Here is a 19,921-nt window from a genome sequence, read left to right on the forward strand (position 1 = left end):
GACTATTGTTTAGTAGCTGTTAATTTGCTATAGCTATCATTTACTTAATTACTTCATATAGCTATGTTTTCACTTGTTATAGAGTATATTCGATGTATTCGAGCTATTCGATGTATTCGAGCTACTGTACTCATGAATGCAATAGCAAAATTTGGCGAAAAACAAGGAAGTCCAGCTAAACATAGACTGTATTCATATGTATTCGTGAGATGTATTCGTGAATACAGTAACGGAAATCTGCGAAAAATAAGGTCTACAACTGTTTAAAAACTGTAAGTGTATCAATTAACGCGATAGACTCCTAATATAGCTCAACAAACTCAATTATAACACGCAAAATTTATATTTTTAGTTATAGAAAAGATTCACAGTCCAAAAACACCCCAAAATAGAGCAATCTTCAGAGATTCAATCCATCCTTTCTTTTTTTAGTGGTATCTTTACAAATAGATTTATATATTAAAATTATATACTTACATTGAATACAGTTAAGTACATACAATACATTGAATACATGAAGTATAGCAGGTCATTTATAGTGCAAAACATATGAATACATATTGCAGATACATTTGAATACATAAATTATATTAATTAAAAAACATATGAATACATTCTACAATACATTAAATACATATTGCTGAATATATACTGCTGAACAAAATAGTGAAACAAAGTGAAACTTTGAAATTATATAGTTAACTTGAATACAGTGAATATATTGAAAAAATAGAAAAAGCTAAAGACAATGAATACAATGTAATACATGCAATACAATGAAAATAAAGTATCTTTTCCCTTAACCCCTGAATCTGTATTTAACTTGAATACAGTTAAATACAGTGAATATATTGAAAAAGTAGAAAAAACTAAAGACAATTAATACGATGAAATACATGGAATACAACGAGATACATTGAATACAATGAAAATAAAGTATCTTTTCCCTTAACCCCCGAATCATCATCCATAAGTTTTCTTCTCTTTTCCGCATCAGAAAGTGTTGATTCTTTAGAAGATTTCTCAAATTGGGCTTGTTTCAATATCGGGTAACCCTCTTGTGAGTTGTTGAATCAGCCATTGGAGATGAAATTTCGAGTTTTCTAGTGAAAGCATAACAATGGTGATTATTTCTAAAAAAATTAGTAAAGAGAATCAGAAGAAGCAATGTATCAGCGAAAATCTAACAACTTTAACACTTACCACAGCTTTTTGGAGCAAAAACAATTTGAAAATTTCGCGAAACAATGGAGATGAATCAGTGGAGAATCATGGTTGTATTCATAGAGAAGAGACTGGCGTTGAGAGAGAGAAAGAGATTGTGGAGAGAGATCTTGGTTTCTGAAGTTGTATACTATACGGTGGTCTTGTGAGAGAAAGAACACAAAGTAGGATAGAAAAATATTACCCAGCGTATGTAATGGCTAAAAAGTAGGAAGTGACCATAAATACATATTTTGCTATAAAACCTAAAAGGTAGCTATAGAAAATAATATTTTAAAAGGATATTTATTTATAATAAATAAGGTGTAAAACTTTGCTATAGGAGGTAAAATTTCCTTTAATCAAGCCGGGAACCCAGTCTAAAGTTTACTCGGGCTAAAAAGAGTTGGGTCAAGATGAATACTTTGACTTAAATACAGAACTTATTGACGGTAAAAGGAACTTTGACCAATAACCATATTTATGAATTAAAAGAAACAAACAATATTAAATTATTAAGTGACTCTTTACCTTCACAAAGTAGGACCTAGTAAGATCTGCGTATATTCTACCCAAGACCCCAATATGTGAGATTACACTGAATTTGTTATTGTTGTTGTTGTTTCAACCCGAATGGATTTAATTAGATACAAAATCTTTTTCTGTAAAAGCTTTTAATTTAAAATTTGTTTTCTAGACTAATGCTATTGAAGAAAACATTTTAACAATCTGGAGGAGAAATTTCTTTCAAATTTTCATTTTGGAAGAGCATTTTTTTTTGTTACTCGCCCGATGTCCTGATACATATTTTGACTAACCCGAATTCTCTAGGGACAAAGCGTTTCCTACCAAAAATAACTCTACAACCGCAAGTTGATATATACATATACAGAAATAACTTTTAGCTTCACCAAAAATTCTCACATAAGTTGTTATTCCCTCCTTTGCTTAATCATCTCTACAATTCCTTTACTTCACCTCATACTTAAACAAGCACATATTCCTTTCTTAAAACTAGTGTGTTAGTATGTTACTCTTCTAACACCTTATATAAAATGAACACTTAAAACTTAAAAGGAGATGATCAGGAAGTGAAGCATACGAAATATTAGGAGAAAAGGAACATTTCAAAAATCGCAGCAAATCACCAAAATATATGGTACTTTTGCTTCTCTGCTTTTACATTATAACTGTCTACATTCTTTATTTTTTGCCATTTTGTTTTTCCAACGCAAAACAATATTACTAGTAATAAATAAGTCAATAACTACTACTCCACCGGATGAAATTGATAGTGAGATCTCTGTAACCTTTCTACATAAGGCCAAAATTGCTCCAACAAATTCCTATATAAGAATTAATAAAATTTGAGGTTTATCTCTCTCTGACTTTTACTTTCATGCATTCATATATTTTAACTGAAATGCTTCCTCACCTTGGCATTCCTCGCGGAACTACGTAGAGTGAAGGTCTTTCGTTGAAAAATTATACTGTAAAAATAGGGTAAAAATATTTTTTTATTTGATTATATATGAGCTGTTGAATCCCTTTGACGTGAAGAAAAATTCAGATATTGTAGTAAAGGGGGTTCGAAAATTGCTTTAGGTCATTGGTTGAAATCTCAACTATGACCATCCTATTTTTGAATTCTCTTGTATAAATTTTGGTTCTGCCACTGCCTAGGCATCCCCCATATCTTTATTATTTATTATCTATTTATTTGATAATGAAGTCAATGATTTGATATGTATGTGTAGGGAAATCAAGTAAGTTATGATGAAGGGGAGTCAATATTGGTGGAGCCGTGGGGAGGCAAAGGTGGATCAGAGTGGAATTACAAGCTAAAAAGTCCCATTAAAGAAATAGTCATTGCCCATGGATCTATTATAGATTCTATCATGTTCAGAACCGTTACTAAAGAAAGTACCATAGTTGATTCACCAAAGTTTGGTGGCAATGGGGGAGGTCGAAGAGACAAGGTAGGTCACAAACTGTGGCCAAAATATTATTTTCACATGTTTGGCACATTCTTCTCAAGCTAATTTTGTGTCATGTCACATGACAAAATAATTCTTTTTAGTATTATTAGTGCAATTAAAAAGATTATAGTTGAAAACCTTATAGCAATAATTATTGTAGTTGTTGATAAAAGACTGGAGAGGTATTATATGTTGATTTGACTATAGGCATCCTTCGAGCTCGAGGATGAAGCTCAATTGAATTCTCTTCATCGGATAATTATACATTGTGCAAAAAGGCTAAAAGCAAAATTTGTTTGTATATATAAATATAAATTAATTGAATTCTCTCGATGTATGGGAAGCTTCTAATATAGTGACAAAGGTGATTTAAACTTGTTTAGGTCATAAATTACAAACCTTACGAGAGATGTTCTAGCACTTTTTAAAATCTTTGTTAGAATTCTTGGTTTCACTACTAATTTAAACCATATGTGATTTGCGCCAATGTCAGGTTAATATTGAGGCAACACCGTTGGAATATTTGACAGGCATAAAAGGAACATTGGGACATCATGGCAGCCATTTGATTGTGAAATCTCTAAGTTTTATAACTAATGCAAAGAATTATGGACCATTTGGTACTGAGGGTGGTGGAACCCCATTTTCACTTGTGATGAAAGAAGGTGGAGCTATTGTTGGATTTCACGGCCGTTCTGGGTTATACCTTGATGCTATTGGTGTTTATTTGCAGAAGCTTACTCCTCCCACTTCGGCAAAGGAACCTCAAGCCGAAAAAATTGAGCCGAATGAACCTATGGTTGAAGAAATTGAAATCCATGATGTACATATTACTTTTTCTCTTAATTTAAATATGGATAAATTTCATTTCACTTACTACATTAAAAGTGAAGGGGAGCCTTAGTGTAACTGGTAAAGTTGCCGCCCTGTGACCAGTAGGTTACGGGTTCGAGCCGTGAAAACAACCTCTTGCAGAAATGTAAGGTAAGGCTGCGTACAATAGACCCTTGTGATCCGGCTCTTTCCCGGATCCGGCGCATAACAAGAACTTAGTGCACCGGGTTGCCCTTTTACTGCATTAAAGTAATCACAACTTACCCACTATGACAGAAACTATACATTTCATAACAATAAATCCACCTTAATAGGTAGGTTTTATCATTTTAATCGGTAAATTTTAGTTACTGTAATGTTACAAAAAAAAAAAAATAGTATAGTAGCTTTATTGTTACAATGAGTAAGTTTTAGTTAATTTATCGTTATACTGGATAAAGTACTTTAATTAATATGACACTTATAACGATATAATTTTCACCTTTTTTAAACATTATATATCACGTTGCAAACAGAAAATGGACGTGATGAAGACTATTGTGCCAAGAAGTCCTGGATCTTGGGGAGGATATAGTGGAAAAGGTTGGGACGATGGAGTATTTTCTACTATCAAACAAGTGCGCGTTCATATGAATTTGCATATCTCAGCTATATCAGGAATTCAAATTGAGTATGAAAAGAAAGATAAAACATCATTTTGGTCCCAACTTCATGGTGGTCTTGGAGCTGGGAATGACACAATAAGAAAGGTATGAATTAATATCCTCTTTTTATCTCTTTCTTCTTTTTCGTTTTTTTGAGCCGAAGGTCTATCGGAAACAATCTCTCTACTCTATGGGGGTAGGGGTAAGATATGCGTACACACTACCCTCCCGAAACCCCTTACTTCTGGGATTTTACTGGGTTGTTGTTTTTATCTCAAGGCTAAATAAAGAAGGCTACAATAGTTCGTAAAAGTAGTCTACAATTAATTATGGATGACAATTTGAGCCCAAACCTATTTAACCCGTCCAAGGTTGGACCGTTCTTTGACTCGCCTATTTGTTGAACTCATGTCATCTTGACTCACCCCATCTCAATCCATCTAAAGTTGGGCTGATTTTTAACCCATATTGATCCATGAGTAATTTTGCTAGAATATCTTTAAAATAATTCTTTTTTGTTTGATATGTTATATATAACCATAACAAAAGAAAAAAAGTCTTATTTGATAATTAAACAAATCATAATAACAAACATATTAATTAAAGCTTGATAAGAGTTGGACGGGTTGGGCTACAAGTTTTAGCTCATTTTGACCCAACCCAACTCGGCCCAAGTAACTTTTGAGTGAGCCATTGACTCGCCCATTTATTGACTTAGCTTGTTTCGACAATTCAAAAGTTGGAGAAGGTTTTTTTTTACTAATAAACCGATATTCAAAAATCATTCCATTCAGGATCTTTTAATCTATCGAAATAACTGAATTTTGGGATGTTCGATCAAGAAAGAAAACTGAATGGAATTCATAACTGTCTCAATTTTATTTTTTTCGTTTTTCTTTTTATTGTCTGAATATTCAGGAGATAAGACCATTCCAATGCCCCTTTCGCCATGCATAAATATTTTAACCCGCCTAAAATCAACCCAACCCGCCCATTTGATCCTCACAATTAATCATCTAAATAATGAAATTACTTGAACAAAAAGGAATGAATGTAGTTGATTCTAACTCGTTTGAGATTTGATATGCAGATACATATTGATGGTGAAAGTGAGATATTGGTTGGAATTGAAGGATTTTATAGTCCAGTGGATGATAATGGGGGCCTAGACACAATAAGACAGATTGCATTTTATACAAATAAAGGAAAATATGGACCCTATGGAACTGAAATTGGAACTTATTTTAGCTCTTCAGCTGCTAGAGGAAAGATCGTTGGTTTTCATGGGAAAAGTGGTGTTTTCCTAAATGCAATTGGTGTTCATATGGAATATTTCTAAGTATGTGAATAGCAAAGGTAATAATGAAAAGTGGACACTCACAGTCAAAGCGTAGATTTTAACACTTTAAATATTTCTTGTTGTCTATAAAAATTTATATATTGGAGAAACTTATTGTGGCTTCAAACTTCTTTGTGGCGTCCACCTGATATTGTTCGAAAAGAAATTGACGAATTGATAATGTATGTTTTGGTTCTCTTCCAATATTTTGTGAATGATTTGTTTGATGGGGTTCGCTTCAAAAGACAATATGGATTTTTGAGTTTTACTATTAATACTAGTAAATTTATCCGCACTTCGCGTTATCTTAAAAATATCAATAAATTTACAAAAAGATTAGCAACTGATAGCGAATTAGATGTTGTTTCGTCTTTACTATGAGAAATATTACACTTACAAAAAACTTACATTTGTGTTTACATCTCTCTCTCTCTCTCTCTCTCTCTCTCTCTCTCTCTCTCTCTCTCTCTCTCTCTCTCTCTCTCTCTATATATATATATATATATATATATATATATATATATATATATATATATATATATATATATATATATATATATATATATATATATATATATATATATTACCAATATAACTCATTTAAGTTTTATCTAATTAAAAAGTTAAAAAGAGTATTAAAAATTAGAATTAAAGTTTAAATTAGAATTACGTAAATTCTTCTTAACACTACTAATTACACAAATAAAAACATTTAAATTATTGTTAGTTGTATGTTGAGAGAATAAATATTTCTATAAATGAAATACAAACTTTTCATTAACAACCAAAAATCTTTAGTAGGAGCACCTCTTCTTCCTTGCGACATAAATATAAAAAATTGTGCATTCTAATTTTAATGCATTGTTCTGCAATCTAATTATGCTTTTGTAACGACCCAACTTGTTGTTTTATGAATTAGTGTCTCATTCAACGACTTAAGGTCCCAAAAAACTTTGTGATGTGTATTATGACTTGCGTGTGTGGTCGAGTTTAATTTTCGGATGATTCAGGATCAAATTGGAAGAACAATTCTTATTTAAGAAGCTTAAAAGAAAAGAGTTGACCGGAGAGTTAACTTTTGAGCAAACGACTCCGTAATTGAGTTTTGATGATTCCAATAGCTATGTATGGAGATTTTGGACTTAGGAACTTGACCGGAAAATTATTTGGATGCACGTAGCTAAATTAAGCTTGAAATGGCTAAAATAGAAATTTAAGTTTGGAAGTTTGACCAGGGAGTTGACTTTTTGATACTGGGGCCGAAATCCGATTCTGAAAAATTGAAATACATACATTATGTCATTTATGACTTGTGTGCAAAATTTGAAGTCATTCCGGATTGATTTGATACGTTTCAGCGTAAAATATAGAAGTTGGAAGATTTGAACACTCATAATTCGATTCGAGGCGCGATTTGTAATTTCGAAATGATTTGAAATCTCCACTAAGTTCGTATTGTATTTTGGGACGTGCTGGTATATTTTACTGAGGTCCCAAGAGGCTTGGGTGTATTTTTGGATCATTGGTTGAGAGATTAGTAAAGTTAAGAAATTTGGGAGTTTGACCATGGTCAATATCGGGTCAAGACTAACTCTTTTTAGTGTTTTGAGTGCGTGAGCAGGTCCATATTTTATTATTGAAATTCATATATGGTTTGTATCCGGGAGGTTCCGGATGAGTTTCGGGGTGAGTTTTGAGCGAGTCTGGACATTTCGGCACTCTAATATTGTTCTGAAACTTTTGGAAAAGTGCGGACTATAGAGGACAAGTGCGGACCGCACAATTTTATGTGCGACCCCACTTCAGAGGAAAAGTGTGGACCAGCCACACTTCAGGGGGTTCTGCAGGTTCGATGGTCCGACTTCGGATGCTTATATCTTTTAATATACAACGAATTTAGAGATGATTCAAAAATGAAAGTTGTAGCGCTTTGAATCTAATTTCCAAAATGGTATAGTATGAATCATTTGTACATAAAGTTATGGGCATTTTACTGAAGCCTGGTAATGTAGAGTGCTAAAGTGCGGCCGCACAAATTGGAGTGCGACCGCAGCTCCTGGGATGTGCGACCGCACAAAAGAATGTGCGGTCAGCACAATGGGGATCAGATTCTTGTACTATATAACCGAGGGTTTGGGTATTATTTCACATTTGGACTTTGGGAGCTCGGTTTGTGACAATTTTTCGTGGATTTTTCAAGAAATTCATTGGATAAGTGTTCTATAACCAAGAGTGATTATATTTCATAAATCCATGTCTATATTCATCATTTATTTCGGATTTAGATGAAAGAAATTGAAATTTTTGTAAAACTTTCCAAAAACAAAAATAAGATTTGAAGGCCCATTTGACATCGGAATTTGATAATTTTTGTATGGTTGAACTCGTAACGGAATTGGTGATCGAATTTCGTAAAAATTATGTCAGGTTCCGAGAGGCGGGCCCCACGTTGACTTTGGTTAACGTTTTAATGCAAAATTTTAAGTTGACGTTTTATTATCCGGAATTATTTCTGATGAATTTTAATAAAGTTATACAATTAATTTGGTTAGATTTGAGTTATCCGGAGGTCAATTCAAGCAAGAAGGTGATTTTAGAATATCAGCCTATCTTCAAAAAGGTAAGTATCTTGCCTAACCTTGAGTGGGGGAATTTTCCCTGAGGCATTGAGTCTTATGTGAAAGTTGTATGATTGAAAGCTGTGTACGCGAGGTGACGAGTACGTACTCGGGCTTATATGTGCAAAATTTATTGGGTTAAAGTCTTAGGCATTTTTGTATCGTAAATTGGATAATTATTGACATTTATTAAATCCTTTATTTGTCATACCTCATTCCTTGTTTGTCGAATTTGTTTTTATATGATAATTGAGTGTGATTGTCGTTTCAATTTTTATGTGAATTCCGTGAGTTGTTGATTTGATATTTATTGAAAATAATTATATTATGGATTTTTCATCTACAAATAATTGATTAAATAAGTTTAAAAGAGGTATTAATATTTTTATCTAAAAATTGAGATTAAAGAAAGTGTTGTACTATGCTCAATTATTGTTTCCATCTATATTGTTGTTTTTGAGGTTTTATATACGTTGTGTGGAGACTTGGGCTACTTGTTGAGAAATTTATTGATTGTGCTACATCTTTGGAGTTTGGTTGTGGTTAGTGAGCAAATTGTGATATGAATTATTGTATTGTGTTGTCGTCTAAACACTCTTCTTGATGTTATTTATGCTTCCTACCTTACTTGTTAATGATATTCATGTGCTTGGTAAGGAAGAGTGTAAAGCTCGAAGGGTGATGTCGTACCATTTCATATACATTATCATGTGAGGGAGAGTATAAAGCACGAAGGGTGATGCCGTGCCATTTGAAAGTGTAAAGCACGGAGGGTGATGCCGTGCCATTGAGAGTGTAAAGCACGAAGGGTGATGCCGTGCCATTTCATTTATATTATCAGATGAGGATGAGAGTAAAAATACGAAGGGTGAGGCCGTGCCATTATTTTTATATTATCATATGTTCATGGCACGAAGGGTGTTTCCGTGCAGGCGAGGATAAGAGACATACATTATATTGTGATATCTTTTCGCTGTGTGTTCATTCAGGCCTTTATCTTGAGATGTTATTGTGCACCTACGTTTTCTATGTGACTTGTAGTCGTTGTTGCTTTCTGTGTGCCTCCCACTTTATTTCTTTTATTGTTATTGGCACTTCTCCCACCTAGTAGGTATTGTTATATGTATGCACGGTGAGAAAGAGATAAATGCACGAAGGGTGTTGCCGTGTCAATTGATTTGATCTACATATATATATTGGGTGAGAATGAGACAAGTGCACGAAGGTATTGCTGTGTCATTTGATGTGATATATTGAATGTATTTCTCACACCATGAAAGTTAAATGAGGTGTCACACGGTGATATTTATTTGAAAGAATTATATTTGAAAGATATTTATTTGAAGGAATTATATTTGAAGATATTTATTTGAAGGAATTATATTTGAAAGAGATTTATTTGAAAGAATTATATTTAAAAGATAATTACTTGAAGGGAGTATATTCGAAATATATTTATTGGAAAGTATTATATCATGAAGATTATTATTTGAAAAGCATATAGGCGAAAGATTTATATTTGAAGGACTTGATTAATTGGTTGTACTTGTATTCATTATTTGTTGAGCAATATTAATGGTGTTCTTGTTGCCCTGCTGTATATACCACTAGTTGATTAGTGTTGCCATCATTGTTATTTATTTTCTATTATTTTTGTATACTATATTGCACAGGTTATTAGACTAGTGAGTGTCTTGACTGTACCTCGTCACTACTCCACTGAGGTTAGTCTTGATACTTACTGGGTACCGACTGTGGTGTACTCATACTACACTTCTGTATATTTTTTTTGTGCAGAGTCAGGTATTGAATATATCAGACTCGGACAGAGTTAAAGTGTGATCGCAAGTATTCAAGGTAGAGCTGCTTGCTCGTCGCAGCCCCTTGGAGTCTTTCCATTTTTATTGTATTGTTAATTTCTTATCCGAACAGTATTGTACATTCGGTCCTCGAGATCATTCCATGTATTCAGTTAGAGTTCGTGACTCAGTATTACCAGTCTTGGGAGGTTATTTGTTGAATATTTCTGTTGTTAGTGTTGACACTTGTATTGAAAAAAATGCTTGTATTGTTATATAAGCGGCTTACTTAGTTTTAGAGACTAAGTGCCATCACGACGCCTGTGGTGGGATTTTAGGTCGTGACAACTTTTAACCATTTTTTATCAACGATAAGCTACCAACCTCTTTGAAGAAGATATTTGGAAATTTGTGTAAGGGTTACTTGTGAATACCTAATTTTTGCACGCTCTTCCCAAAAATAAAATAATAATAATAATAATAATAATAATAATAATAATAATAATAATAATAATAATAATAATAATAATAATAATAACTTTTGGATGATTTTAACTATTTTTTTGTTTTTCTTTGAATTTATTTGCGCATTTTTATGTGAATTCCTTAATTATAAAGTACCAAAAATATTTTTTACCTTTTATTTGTATATTTTAGTTTGCATCTTTAAATTATATATACCAAAAAAAATTTCTTTCTACTTGTACATTTTCTTTAGAACTAAATAAGACTATAATTTCATTAGAGGGAAAAGGGATTGGGCTGGTATATTTTAATTAAAATTGAGCCAAAATTGGCCCAAATTTTGAGCCCAATTCGGCCATAACCAGTCCAAAATGATTGGCCAAGACTTGGTCCAAAACGGCGTAGTTTTATCATAAAACTACGTCATTTCATTAAGTGAATCAAGACTAAATCTCATCCATTCATCTCTCTCTCATCCAATGGTTCACAATCAATCTCCCAACTAGGTATTTAAGACTTAGAAATGCTGAAATTTTGCCTCCATTTCCCCCATAACTCCTTTCTTCTTTCTCCCTCTTCTCTCTCTTCTCTCTGCCCCGCCGCTGCCTCCGGAAATCACCCACTAGCGGCGGACCACCTCCAAACACCCCCAAATTCACACCATGTAATCTCCGCAACCTCCTCTTACCATATCTCCAAACCAATTCCTTCAAATCCCCTCAAACGCCTTGAATTTTAGATCTAGGAAAATTTATCCGCCACTGTTTTGCCCAAATTCTTGAAGCTCCGGCCACTACCACCCCACAATACCTACATCAACGGATAGAGCTTCTCAAGACCTACCTATTGATGTCAATTTCGCCCCGAAAATCTGGCGACCAAAAATCTGACCAAATTCCGGCAACCTCCCTGAATGCTCTCGCTTGGCATACCACCGTTGTTTCGGCCACTTGAACTGTGAAATAGTAAAAATACTTATTCTTTTTTTTTTCTCTTTGTTTTCATGGATGATTTTTTTATTTTTATTTTTTATTTTTTCAGATTTTATTTGTCTCTTATTAATTATTTTAGCATTAGTTTTTAAAGTTTGAAATGCTAAATTTTCTGTTTTTTGCACTTGTTGAAGTAGTAGAATAGTTTTATATTGATAAAAGTAATCTTTCCAAATTATGCAAGATACGTAGGCAACCCACATCAGGTTCGATCGAATGATTTAAAAAAAAAAGAGAAGAAAGAGAGGAAGAATGTGTGCATTCTAACATGCTTGTTATTTTGAAATAAAAGCTAGTTAAATGTGGTTGGTTTGTTGGTTTGCAATGGTGAATCACGATAACAATCCAGGATCACTCTATCATCTTCTCAACTGAAGGAACAAGAACCACTATTGTTGATCCAACTAAGGTCATGAAAAGGCAAGTAGACAAGTTGGTGATAAAAATGTTGGCAAATGTTGGCTGACTTCTATCAGTTTTGAGCAATAAGACATATTCTGCTTGGATGATCTGTGATGATAGGGCGACATGAGAATTCGTCGAAGTCTTTTGGAAAATTAGTTATTGTGAAAGTTCACATGTTGTAAGTCCTAAAATCCAACAGCCAATATGGGGAGCGGTTTTATCAAAAGTCAAAATTTGAATGCTGAATCCATAGCATTAAAAATGGTTGAATGTCGTAGTAATGCTGATGTGCAAGTCTGTGGCTAAGACGTCGCTTACTAACTGGAAAGTCACTCATCTGTTATACATTAAGGAGACATGGTAGCTTATTTTGTCGTCCTTTCTTCTTCTTTTTATGTTATGAGATCCCGCCATCCTTTATTCAATAAAAAAAATAGTCAGTCAATTTGTGTCCATTTTATGCATAGTTCTTTTCATGCTAGTTCTAGTGACATGACATGCATGCAAAATTTTTGGCCAGATCCTAGAAAACTGATTTAGTCTTGAACTAGTTAACTAAGAACAAGACACTTTTAAGGATGAATACACAGTCGAAACACTTTGGAATTAAGCTCGGTTTAAATTCATGTGGAACTAGAATAGTCATACACATGGGGTTAATGATCTTTACCTTCAAATCAATGTGAAGATCGGGTTTGAGGAAGAATTAATTGAAGTTTGGTGGAAAATTTGACATCAATTGATGGAAAGTGTCTTTTGACCATGACACACTAAGAAGACAGACATGTTCATCAATGCTGTGATCACGAAAGGATACTATATTTGGCGTTCTTGAGGCTGGGAGACCCTTTTTCTGCTATCCAAATACTTTATACCCTTCGTTACCCCTTTTAAGATTATGTTATTTTCTTTGACCACCCTATTTTGGAATCAAGTTTAGAGTCAAAAGTCAAAATAAAAACAAAAACAAAAGCTCATGCCCCAAGAGTACAAACTGGGGCAACTCTTAAAAAGTTTAAGTGAAAAAAAAAAGAACAAGAAAAGAACAATCAAAGATCCATTCCCCAAGGAAATAAAAGCCGAGGAAAATTGTTTTGAGAAAAAAAAAAGAAAAAAAGAGAAAAAGAAAAATTAAGAAAGAAAGATAAAAAAAAATTAGTTAGGTCAGATGTTTGAACTACGTTTGACTTGATTTCTTAAAAAAAGGATACGTAGGCAGCCTTACATGGTTCGGTCCATCCAAATAAGAACTCAAAAAATAAAAAATAAAAAAAAATCCAGTATCTAAAATTGGGGTATGAGTTTGTTTTAGTTTTTTTGAAATAGTCGATTCCAAGAGTTGTAAGTGTAAAACCTATCATATTGAGTCTACTTTATGCCTTCATGTCGTCCTTTCTTTCTAACCATATCCAAAAGCCTTCCAAACAAGACCTCCTGATCAGTTTTGAGAATGCCAAGGGAAATCCGCAATGAGCAATGGTTGTCATATGGAGGACATGGTCATGGTTCTCACTCAAGGAATCAAGAAAAAAAATGAGAGAGTCTTACTAGTGAAAACCCTCACAGGCACTGTAAGACGACGGTAAGTAGAGATAAATAAATAAGAGAGTCTTACTAGTGAAAACCCTCACAGGCACTGTAAGATGACGGTAAGTAGAGATAAATAAATGAGAGAGACTTGTTGGTGAAGATCTCTCGGGGCACCACTAGTCGAAAGTAAGTCATGAAACTGATGCAAAGAATTAACACAAACAAGCCTGACTTCAAGGCCCAAAGGAATAACAAAAGGAATGATTAGATCAGTTTGATAGATCAAGTCGTTGAGTCCAAAATGCATGTCATGATCATTAAGGTTAGTTACCTCATTAAAAAAACCACTTTTCTTCTTTATATATATATATATATATATATATATATATATATATATATATTACCCTTCGGCTTTCCTTCCTGGTGAAGGGATCTCTTGTAAATATTGTTTCTTCGCATCATTATATCCTTTTCTTTGAGTCAGTCCTTGTCAAAACAAGTAAGAAAGAATTTCAAAATCTGCTACCAGCTTTTCAGTTGCTCAAAGCAAATTATGGCCAGAACATTCAAGATAACATCATTGGAGAAGTAACATGCACACACAGTTGTTACAGTCGATAAGTCTTGAGGATTCGTGCAGTACAAAGGTTTCCCCGAAAGATATTTCTGTCTGCCTACTTGTCAAAAACAAGCAAATAAAAGACCGCAATATTGATTACGGGTTTCCTATAGTACTGAACAGAGAATATGAATTGTGTATATCATGCAAAAGATGCATACCCAGTTGCGATTCTCTTTGACAAAAAAATTGCTCAAAAAGCAAGATGCCATTCAAGATATCAGAAAATGTCACCTAAGTAAAGATCTCCAGTTAGGAAAAGGCCGATTGAGCCACAAACACAATTAGGGTTGGTACAGAGAGCAAAAATCTCTTGAAAGCAACAACAGAGTCTACCAGCAATGTAGCCAACTACCAATACAGTCGGTCTTCCTGAAGCGAATTGGCACAAAGCCAAGCTGCCAAAGGCATCAAGGGCACGAACCGACCACCACTTTTAAAACTCACAATTTTTCTTTGTTTGAAGTAGGAACAAAGCAGTGCAGAATGGTGATTATTAAAGGACGAATATCACCAAAGGTAAGTTTCCGCAAAATCTCTATTTTTTTTATTTACAACATGCATCTCTACTGTTCATACCTCCCATTTTGTAGCTTAACTCAGGTAGAATCATTTCGCCTAGGGGGATCCAGCTCATAGTTCTGGGTAGAAATACTCTTCGCTCAGGCTGTTTTAAGTAGCTTAACTTAGGTAGAACGGTTTCTCTTAGGGGGATCCGCTCATAGTTCTGGGTAGAAGTACTCTTCGCTCAAGGTATTTTATGTAGCTTAACTCAGGTAGAACATTTTCGCCTAGGGGGATCCAGCTCATAGTTCCGGGTAGAAGTACTTTTCGCTCAGGATATTTTATGCAGCTTAACCCAGGTAGAACCTTGTTGCCTAGGGGGATCCAACTCATAGTTCCTGGTAGAAGTACTTTTCGCTCAGGATATTTTACGAAGCTAACCCAGCCCCATGTAGTACCTTTTCTCCTAGGGGGATCCAGCTCATAGTTCCGAATAGAAGTACTCTTCCCTCAGGATGTTTTACATAGTTTAACCCAGGTAGAATCTTTTCGCCTAGGGGGACCCAGCTCATAGTTCCGGGTAGAAGTACTCTTCGCTCAGGATGTTTTACGTAGCTTAACCCAGGTAGAACCTTTTCGCTAAGGGGGATCCAGCTCATAGTTTCGGGTAGAAGTACTCTTCGCTCAGGATATTTTACGTAGCTTAACCCATGTAGAACCTTTTTGCCTAGGGGGATCCATCTCATATTTTCGGGTAGATGTACATTTCGCTCACGCTTATTTTATGTTAGCTTAACTCAGGTAGAACCATTTTCGCCTAGGGGGATCCAGCTCATAGTTCCGGGTAGAAGTATTCTTCGCTCAGATTGTTATACATAACTCAACTCAGGTAGAACCATTTCACCTAGGGGATCCATCTCATATTTACGGGTAGAAGTACTCTTCGCCCAGGCTTGCTTTTCATAGCTTAACCCAGGTAGAATCTATTCGCCTAGGGGGATCCAGCTCATAGTTCTGAGTAGAAGTACTCTTCAATCAGGCTGTTTTACGTAGCTTAACACAGGTAGAACCTTTTTTTCCTAGGGGGATCCAGCTCATATTTCCGGGTAGAAGTACTCTTCACCCAGGCCTGTTTTACATAGCTTAACCCGGGTAAAACCTTTTCTCCTAGGGGGATCCAGCTCATATTTTCGGGTAGAAGTACTCTTCGCTCAGACTTGTTTACGTAGCTTAACCAAGTAGAACCTTTCGCCTACGGGGATCCACCTCATAGTTCAGAGTAGCAGTACCCCTGGTTACACTCATTTCAGTAATATAAAGGTGCCAACCCCTGGTTACATTTCCTTTCAGCAATACAGGGTACCAACCCCTGGTTACACTTTGTTTTCAGTAATACATGGTATCAACCCCTGGTTATATTTTTCTTTCAGTAATACAGGGTGCCAACCCCTGGTTATATTTTCCTTTCAATAATACAGGGTACCAACCCCTGGTTACATTTCTCTTCAGTAATACATGGTACCAACCCCTGGTCATATTCCTCTTCAGTAATACAGGGTACCAACCCCTGGTTACATTTCCTTCCAGTAATACAGGGTACCAACCCCTGCTTATGCCTCCTTTCAGTAATACAGGGTACCAACCCCTGGTTACATTTCTTTTCAGTAATATAGGGTGACAACCCCTGTTACACTCCTTTCAATAATACAGGGTGCCAACCCAGATTACACTCATTTCAGTAATATATGGTATCAACCCCTGGTTACATTCTTTTCGTTAATACATGGTACCAACCCCTGGTTACACTCCTTTAAGTAATACAGGTTACCAACCCTTGGATACACTCCTTTCAGTAATACAAGGTGCCAACCCTTTGTTACATTTCCTTATAGCCAAAGATATGTAGGCAACCTCGGAAGTAAGGTTTGGTCACATTTTTTCAAAAATGCTTTCATTAGAGTCATAGGCAAGTAAGAGTTAATCATGGCATTTACTATCTTTGCACGAAAACTTTTCATATTCTCGAGCAAAGAAGGGCAACTGTGAATACCTAATTTTTGCATGCTCTAGCCAGTAGTAGTAGTAGTAGTAGTAATAATAATAATAATAATAATAATAATAATAATAATAATAATAATAATAATAATAATAATAATAATAATAATAATAATAATAATAATAATAACTTTTGGATGATTTTAGCTATTTTTTATTTTTCTTTGAATTTATTTGCGCATTTTTATGTGAATTCCTTAATTAAAAAGTACCAAAAATATTTTTTTACCTTTTATTTGTATATTTTAGTTTGCATCTTTAAATTATATATACCAAAAAAATTTTCTTTCTACTTGTACATTTTCTTTAGGACTAAATAAGACTATAATTTCATTAGAGGAAAAAGGGATTGAGCTGGTGTATTTTAATTAAAATTGAGCCAAAATTGGCCCAAATTTTGAGCCCAATTCGGCCATACCCAGTCCAAAATGGCTGGCCAAGACTTGGTCCAAAATGGCGTAGTTTTATTTTATTAAGTGAATCAAGATTAAATCTTATCCATTCATCTCTCTCTCGTCCAATGGTCCACAATCAATCTCTCAACTAGGTATTTAAGACTTAGAAATGCTGAAATTTTACCCCATTTTCCCATCATTCTTTTTCTTCTTCCTCCCTCTTCTCTCTCTTCTCTCTGCCCCGCCGCCGAAAATCACCCACTGGTGGCGGACCACCTCCAAACACCCACAAATTCACATCATGTAATCTCTACAACCTCTTCTTTCCATATCTCCAAATCAATTCCTTCAAAAACCCCTCAAACTCCTTGAATTTTAGATCTAGAAAACTTTAGCCGCCATATTTTTGCCGAAATTCTTGAAGCTCCGACCACTACCACCCCACAATACCTATATCAACGGATAGAGCTCCTTAAGACCTATCTATTGATGTCAATGCCGCCCCGAAAATCCGTCCAAATTCCGGCGACCTCTCCGAATGCCCTCGCTTGGCATACCACCATTGTTTCGGCCACTTGAATTGTGAAATGTTAAAAATACTTATTCTTTTTCTCTCTCTTTGTTTTCATTGCTGATTTTTTATTTTTTCAGATTTTATTTTGTCTCTTATTAATTATTTTAGCATTAGTTTTTAAAATTTAAAATGCTAAATTTTCTATTTTTTGCACTTGTTGAAGTAGTAGAATAGTTTTATATTGATAAAAGTGAGGTAGTTAAGGAATACTTGAAAGTATAGAGTGCTTGATTGATTGCTCTGCTTCAGAGATCTTTTGAGTACAAAATTTTTTTGAGTACAAAACTCAAAATTCGTTTGTTTGATAAGAAAATATGGACTTTTGGACAATTTTTGAACAAAAGTCTGTCTTTGAATAGTGAAGAGCAGATTTTGGTTGAAATACTCTCTTTTGGACAAGATTGAACAAGAAAGTCTTGCCCTTTGTATTTTAGAGTAGATTTTGGGGAAAAATTTGTCAAAAGAGACTGATTTTTAATCATGAATGCATGATTCCTTCTCCTATAAAAGACACACACTCTATCACTTAGAAAAAAGAAAAAGAAAAGGAGCAGGAGAGTTGCTTGAACACACATATCTTTGAACAAAAAATCAGCAGCTGAATACTTTAGTAAGCTAAAATTTTCTGCGCTTTGTGAGTGAATCTTAGAGTGCAAACTTTTAGAAAAGTAGAAGTCTTCTTTAGAGTTATTTCTAGGCTTCTTCTCTAAAGTTTTCGGGCTGTTTAAACATAATTTGCTGCTGGATTTCTGCCGATTTTGCTGCTGTTCTCTGTTGCTTTCTATTGCTGAGCTCTTATTCTTCATTGCTATATTTATTTTCTGCGACCAAGGTAACCTTTAAATTCTGTAATGCAGATTTCTTTTAATAGAAATTGATGAGGAATTTAGCATGTTTAGATTACTTGAAGCATATGCAAGAAAATTTACTATATGGATGAATGTTGAGGTTTCAATCTTGAAATCAAGTATTGGATCATAATGTTAAATCCATGACTTTTTTTTGCTTTATTTATTTATTTATTGCCTCTTAGCATTTCTCTGTTAACCTTTAAGTAGTATTTTATGAAAATCTTGATCATGTTGTAGAAAAAGAAAAATTGTTAAAGACTTGATGATGAAGAATTTGAAAGTAGGTAGAATGTATTAGTTTAGTATTTAATAAGATTGGGCTAACAAGAATAAATGGCCAAATGAACTAACCTGTTGGCCAATTTTCACTGATAACAAATCTGGCCTATTCGTTTTTAATAAGCAAGGGTTGGCCCAATGCCAAAGCATGTTCAAAAAGGGCCAGCAGTTTTGATACTCAATTAGTTGGCTCATTCCCTTTTAAATCAATGGTTGTCTACTCTTTAAAATAACAAGTTAGCCCAACTTTTCATATTTTTATTTTAGTCAAATAATCTCAATAAAAATCATATTTTTTTTATTAAAATAACTTTACAACTTAGTCTCCTTAATAATTATGCTAGGCAATTAGTAGGCGCGCTTTAACTTCACGGACTCGCTTGCATAACGTGATATTATTTTTATTAAATTAATTCAATAATCTCATCCCATATCCAATAGTTTTAGTTAATTTTTAATTTTATTAATTCCCATAATCGCGAATTCACTTGCGTAGCGCGATAGTAACTTTCAATAAAATTTAAAAAATAAAAATAATAATACGGTCTATATAATTTCTTTGAATGTAGTAATTTTTTTCAAAAGTAATAACGTACTAATAACCCATGTCATGATCGCGGATTCGCTAGCATAGCGCGGTTATGACAAAATTAATAAAATTTATCTCGGTTGCACATCCGCGTGCGTGGTGCGATTAGGACAATTTAATATTATTCAGATCTTTCTTTAATAATTTTAATAATTAAAAGAGGATAGGTGAAATATGAAAATCCAATAAAATACAGTTTGTCCAAAATTAATTCAAGTCAAATGTAGTCAATAAAGCGATCGTGCTA

The 19,921-nt window shown here is 34.1% G+C and overlaps 1 protein-coding gene across 1 annotated transcript; it reads left to right on the top strand.

Annotated features, from left to right (window-relative positions):
• Positions 1 to 2,252: 2,252 nt before the first annotated feature.
• LOC107824000 (agglutinin) lies at positions 2,253 to 6,200 on the top strand. The gene is made up of 5 exons (XM_016650722.2): positions 2,253 to 2,362; positions 2,961 to 3,182; positions 3,676 to 4,005; positions 4,532 to 4,765; positions 5,751 to 6,200. The coding sequence occupies exons 1-5, from the start codon at positions 2,360 to 2,362 to the stop codon at positions 5,997 to 5,999; spliced, it is 1,038 nt and encodes a 345-aa protein (XP_016506208.1). The 5' UTR covers positions 2,253 to 2,359; the 3' UTR covers positions 6,000 to 6,200.
• The last annotated feature ends 13,721 nt before the right edge of the window (positions 6,201 to 19,921 follow it).

This window comes from Nicotiana tabacum, chromosome 12 (assembly GCF_000715075.1).
Source record: "Nicotiana tabacum cultivar K326 chromosome 12, ASM71507v2, whole genome shotgun sequence".
Lineage (NCBI taxonomy): Eukaryota > Viridiplantae > Streptophyta > Magnoliopsida > Solanales > Solanaceae > Nicotiana > Nicotiana tabacum.

Excerpts from the sequence above, each read along its gene's own strand:
- LOC107824000 (XM_016650722.2), top strand. Across the intron at positions 3,183-3,675 it reads GGGGAGGTCGAAGAGACAAG|GTTAATATTGAGGCAACACC; the intron begins GTAGGTCACAAA and ends CGCCAATGTCAG. Across the intron at positions 4,766-5,750 it reads GGAATGACACAATAAGAAAG|ATACATATTGATGGTGAAAG; the intron begins GTATGAATTAAT and ends TTTGATATGCAG.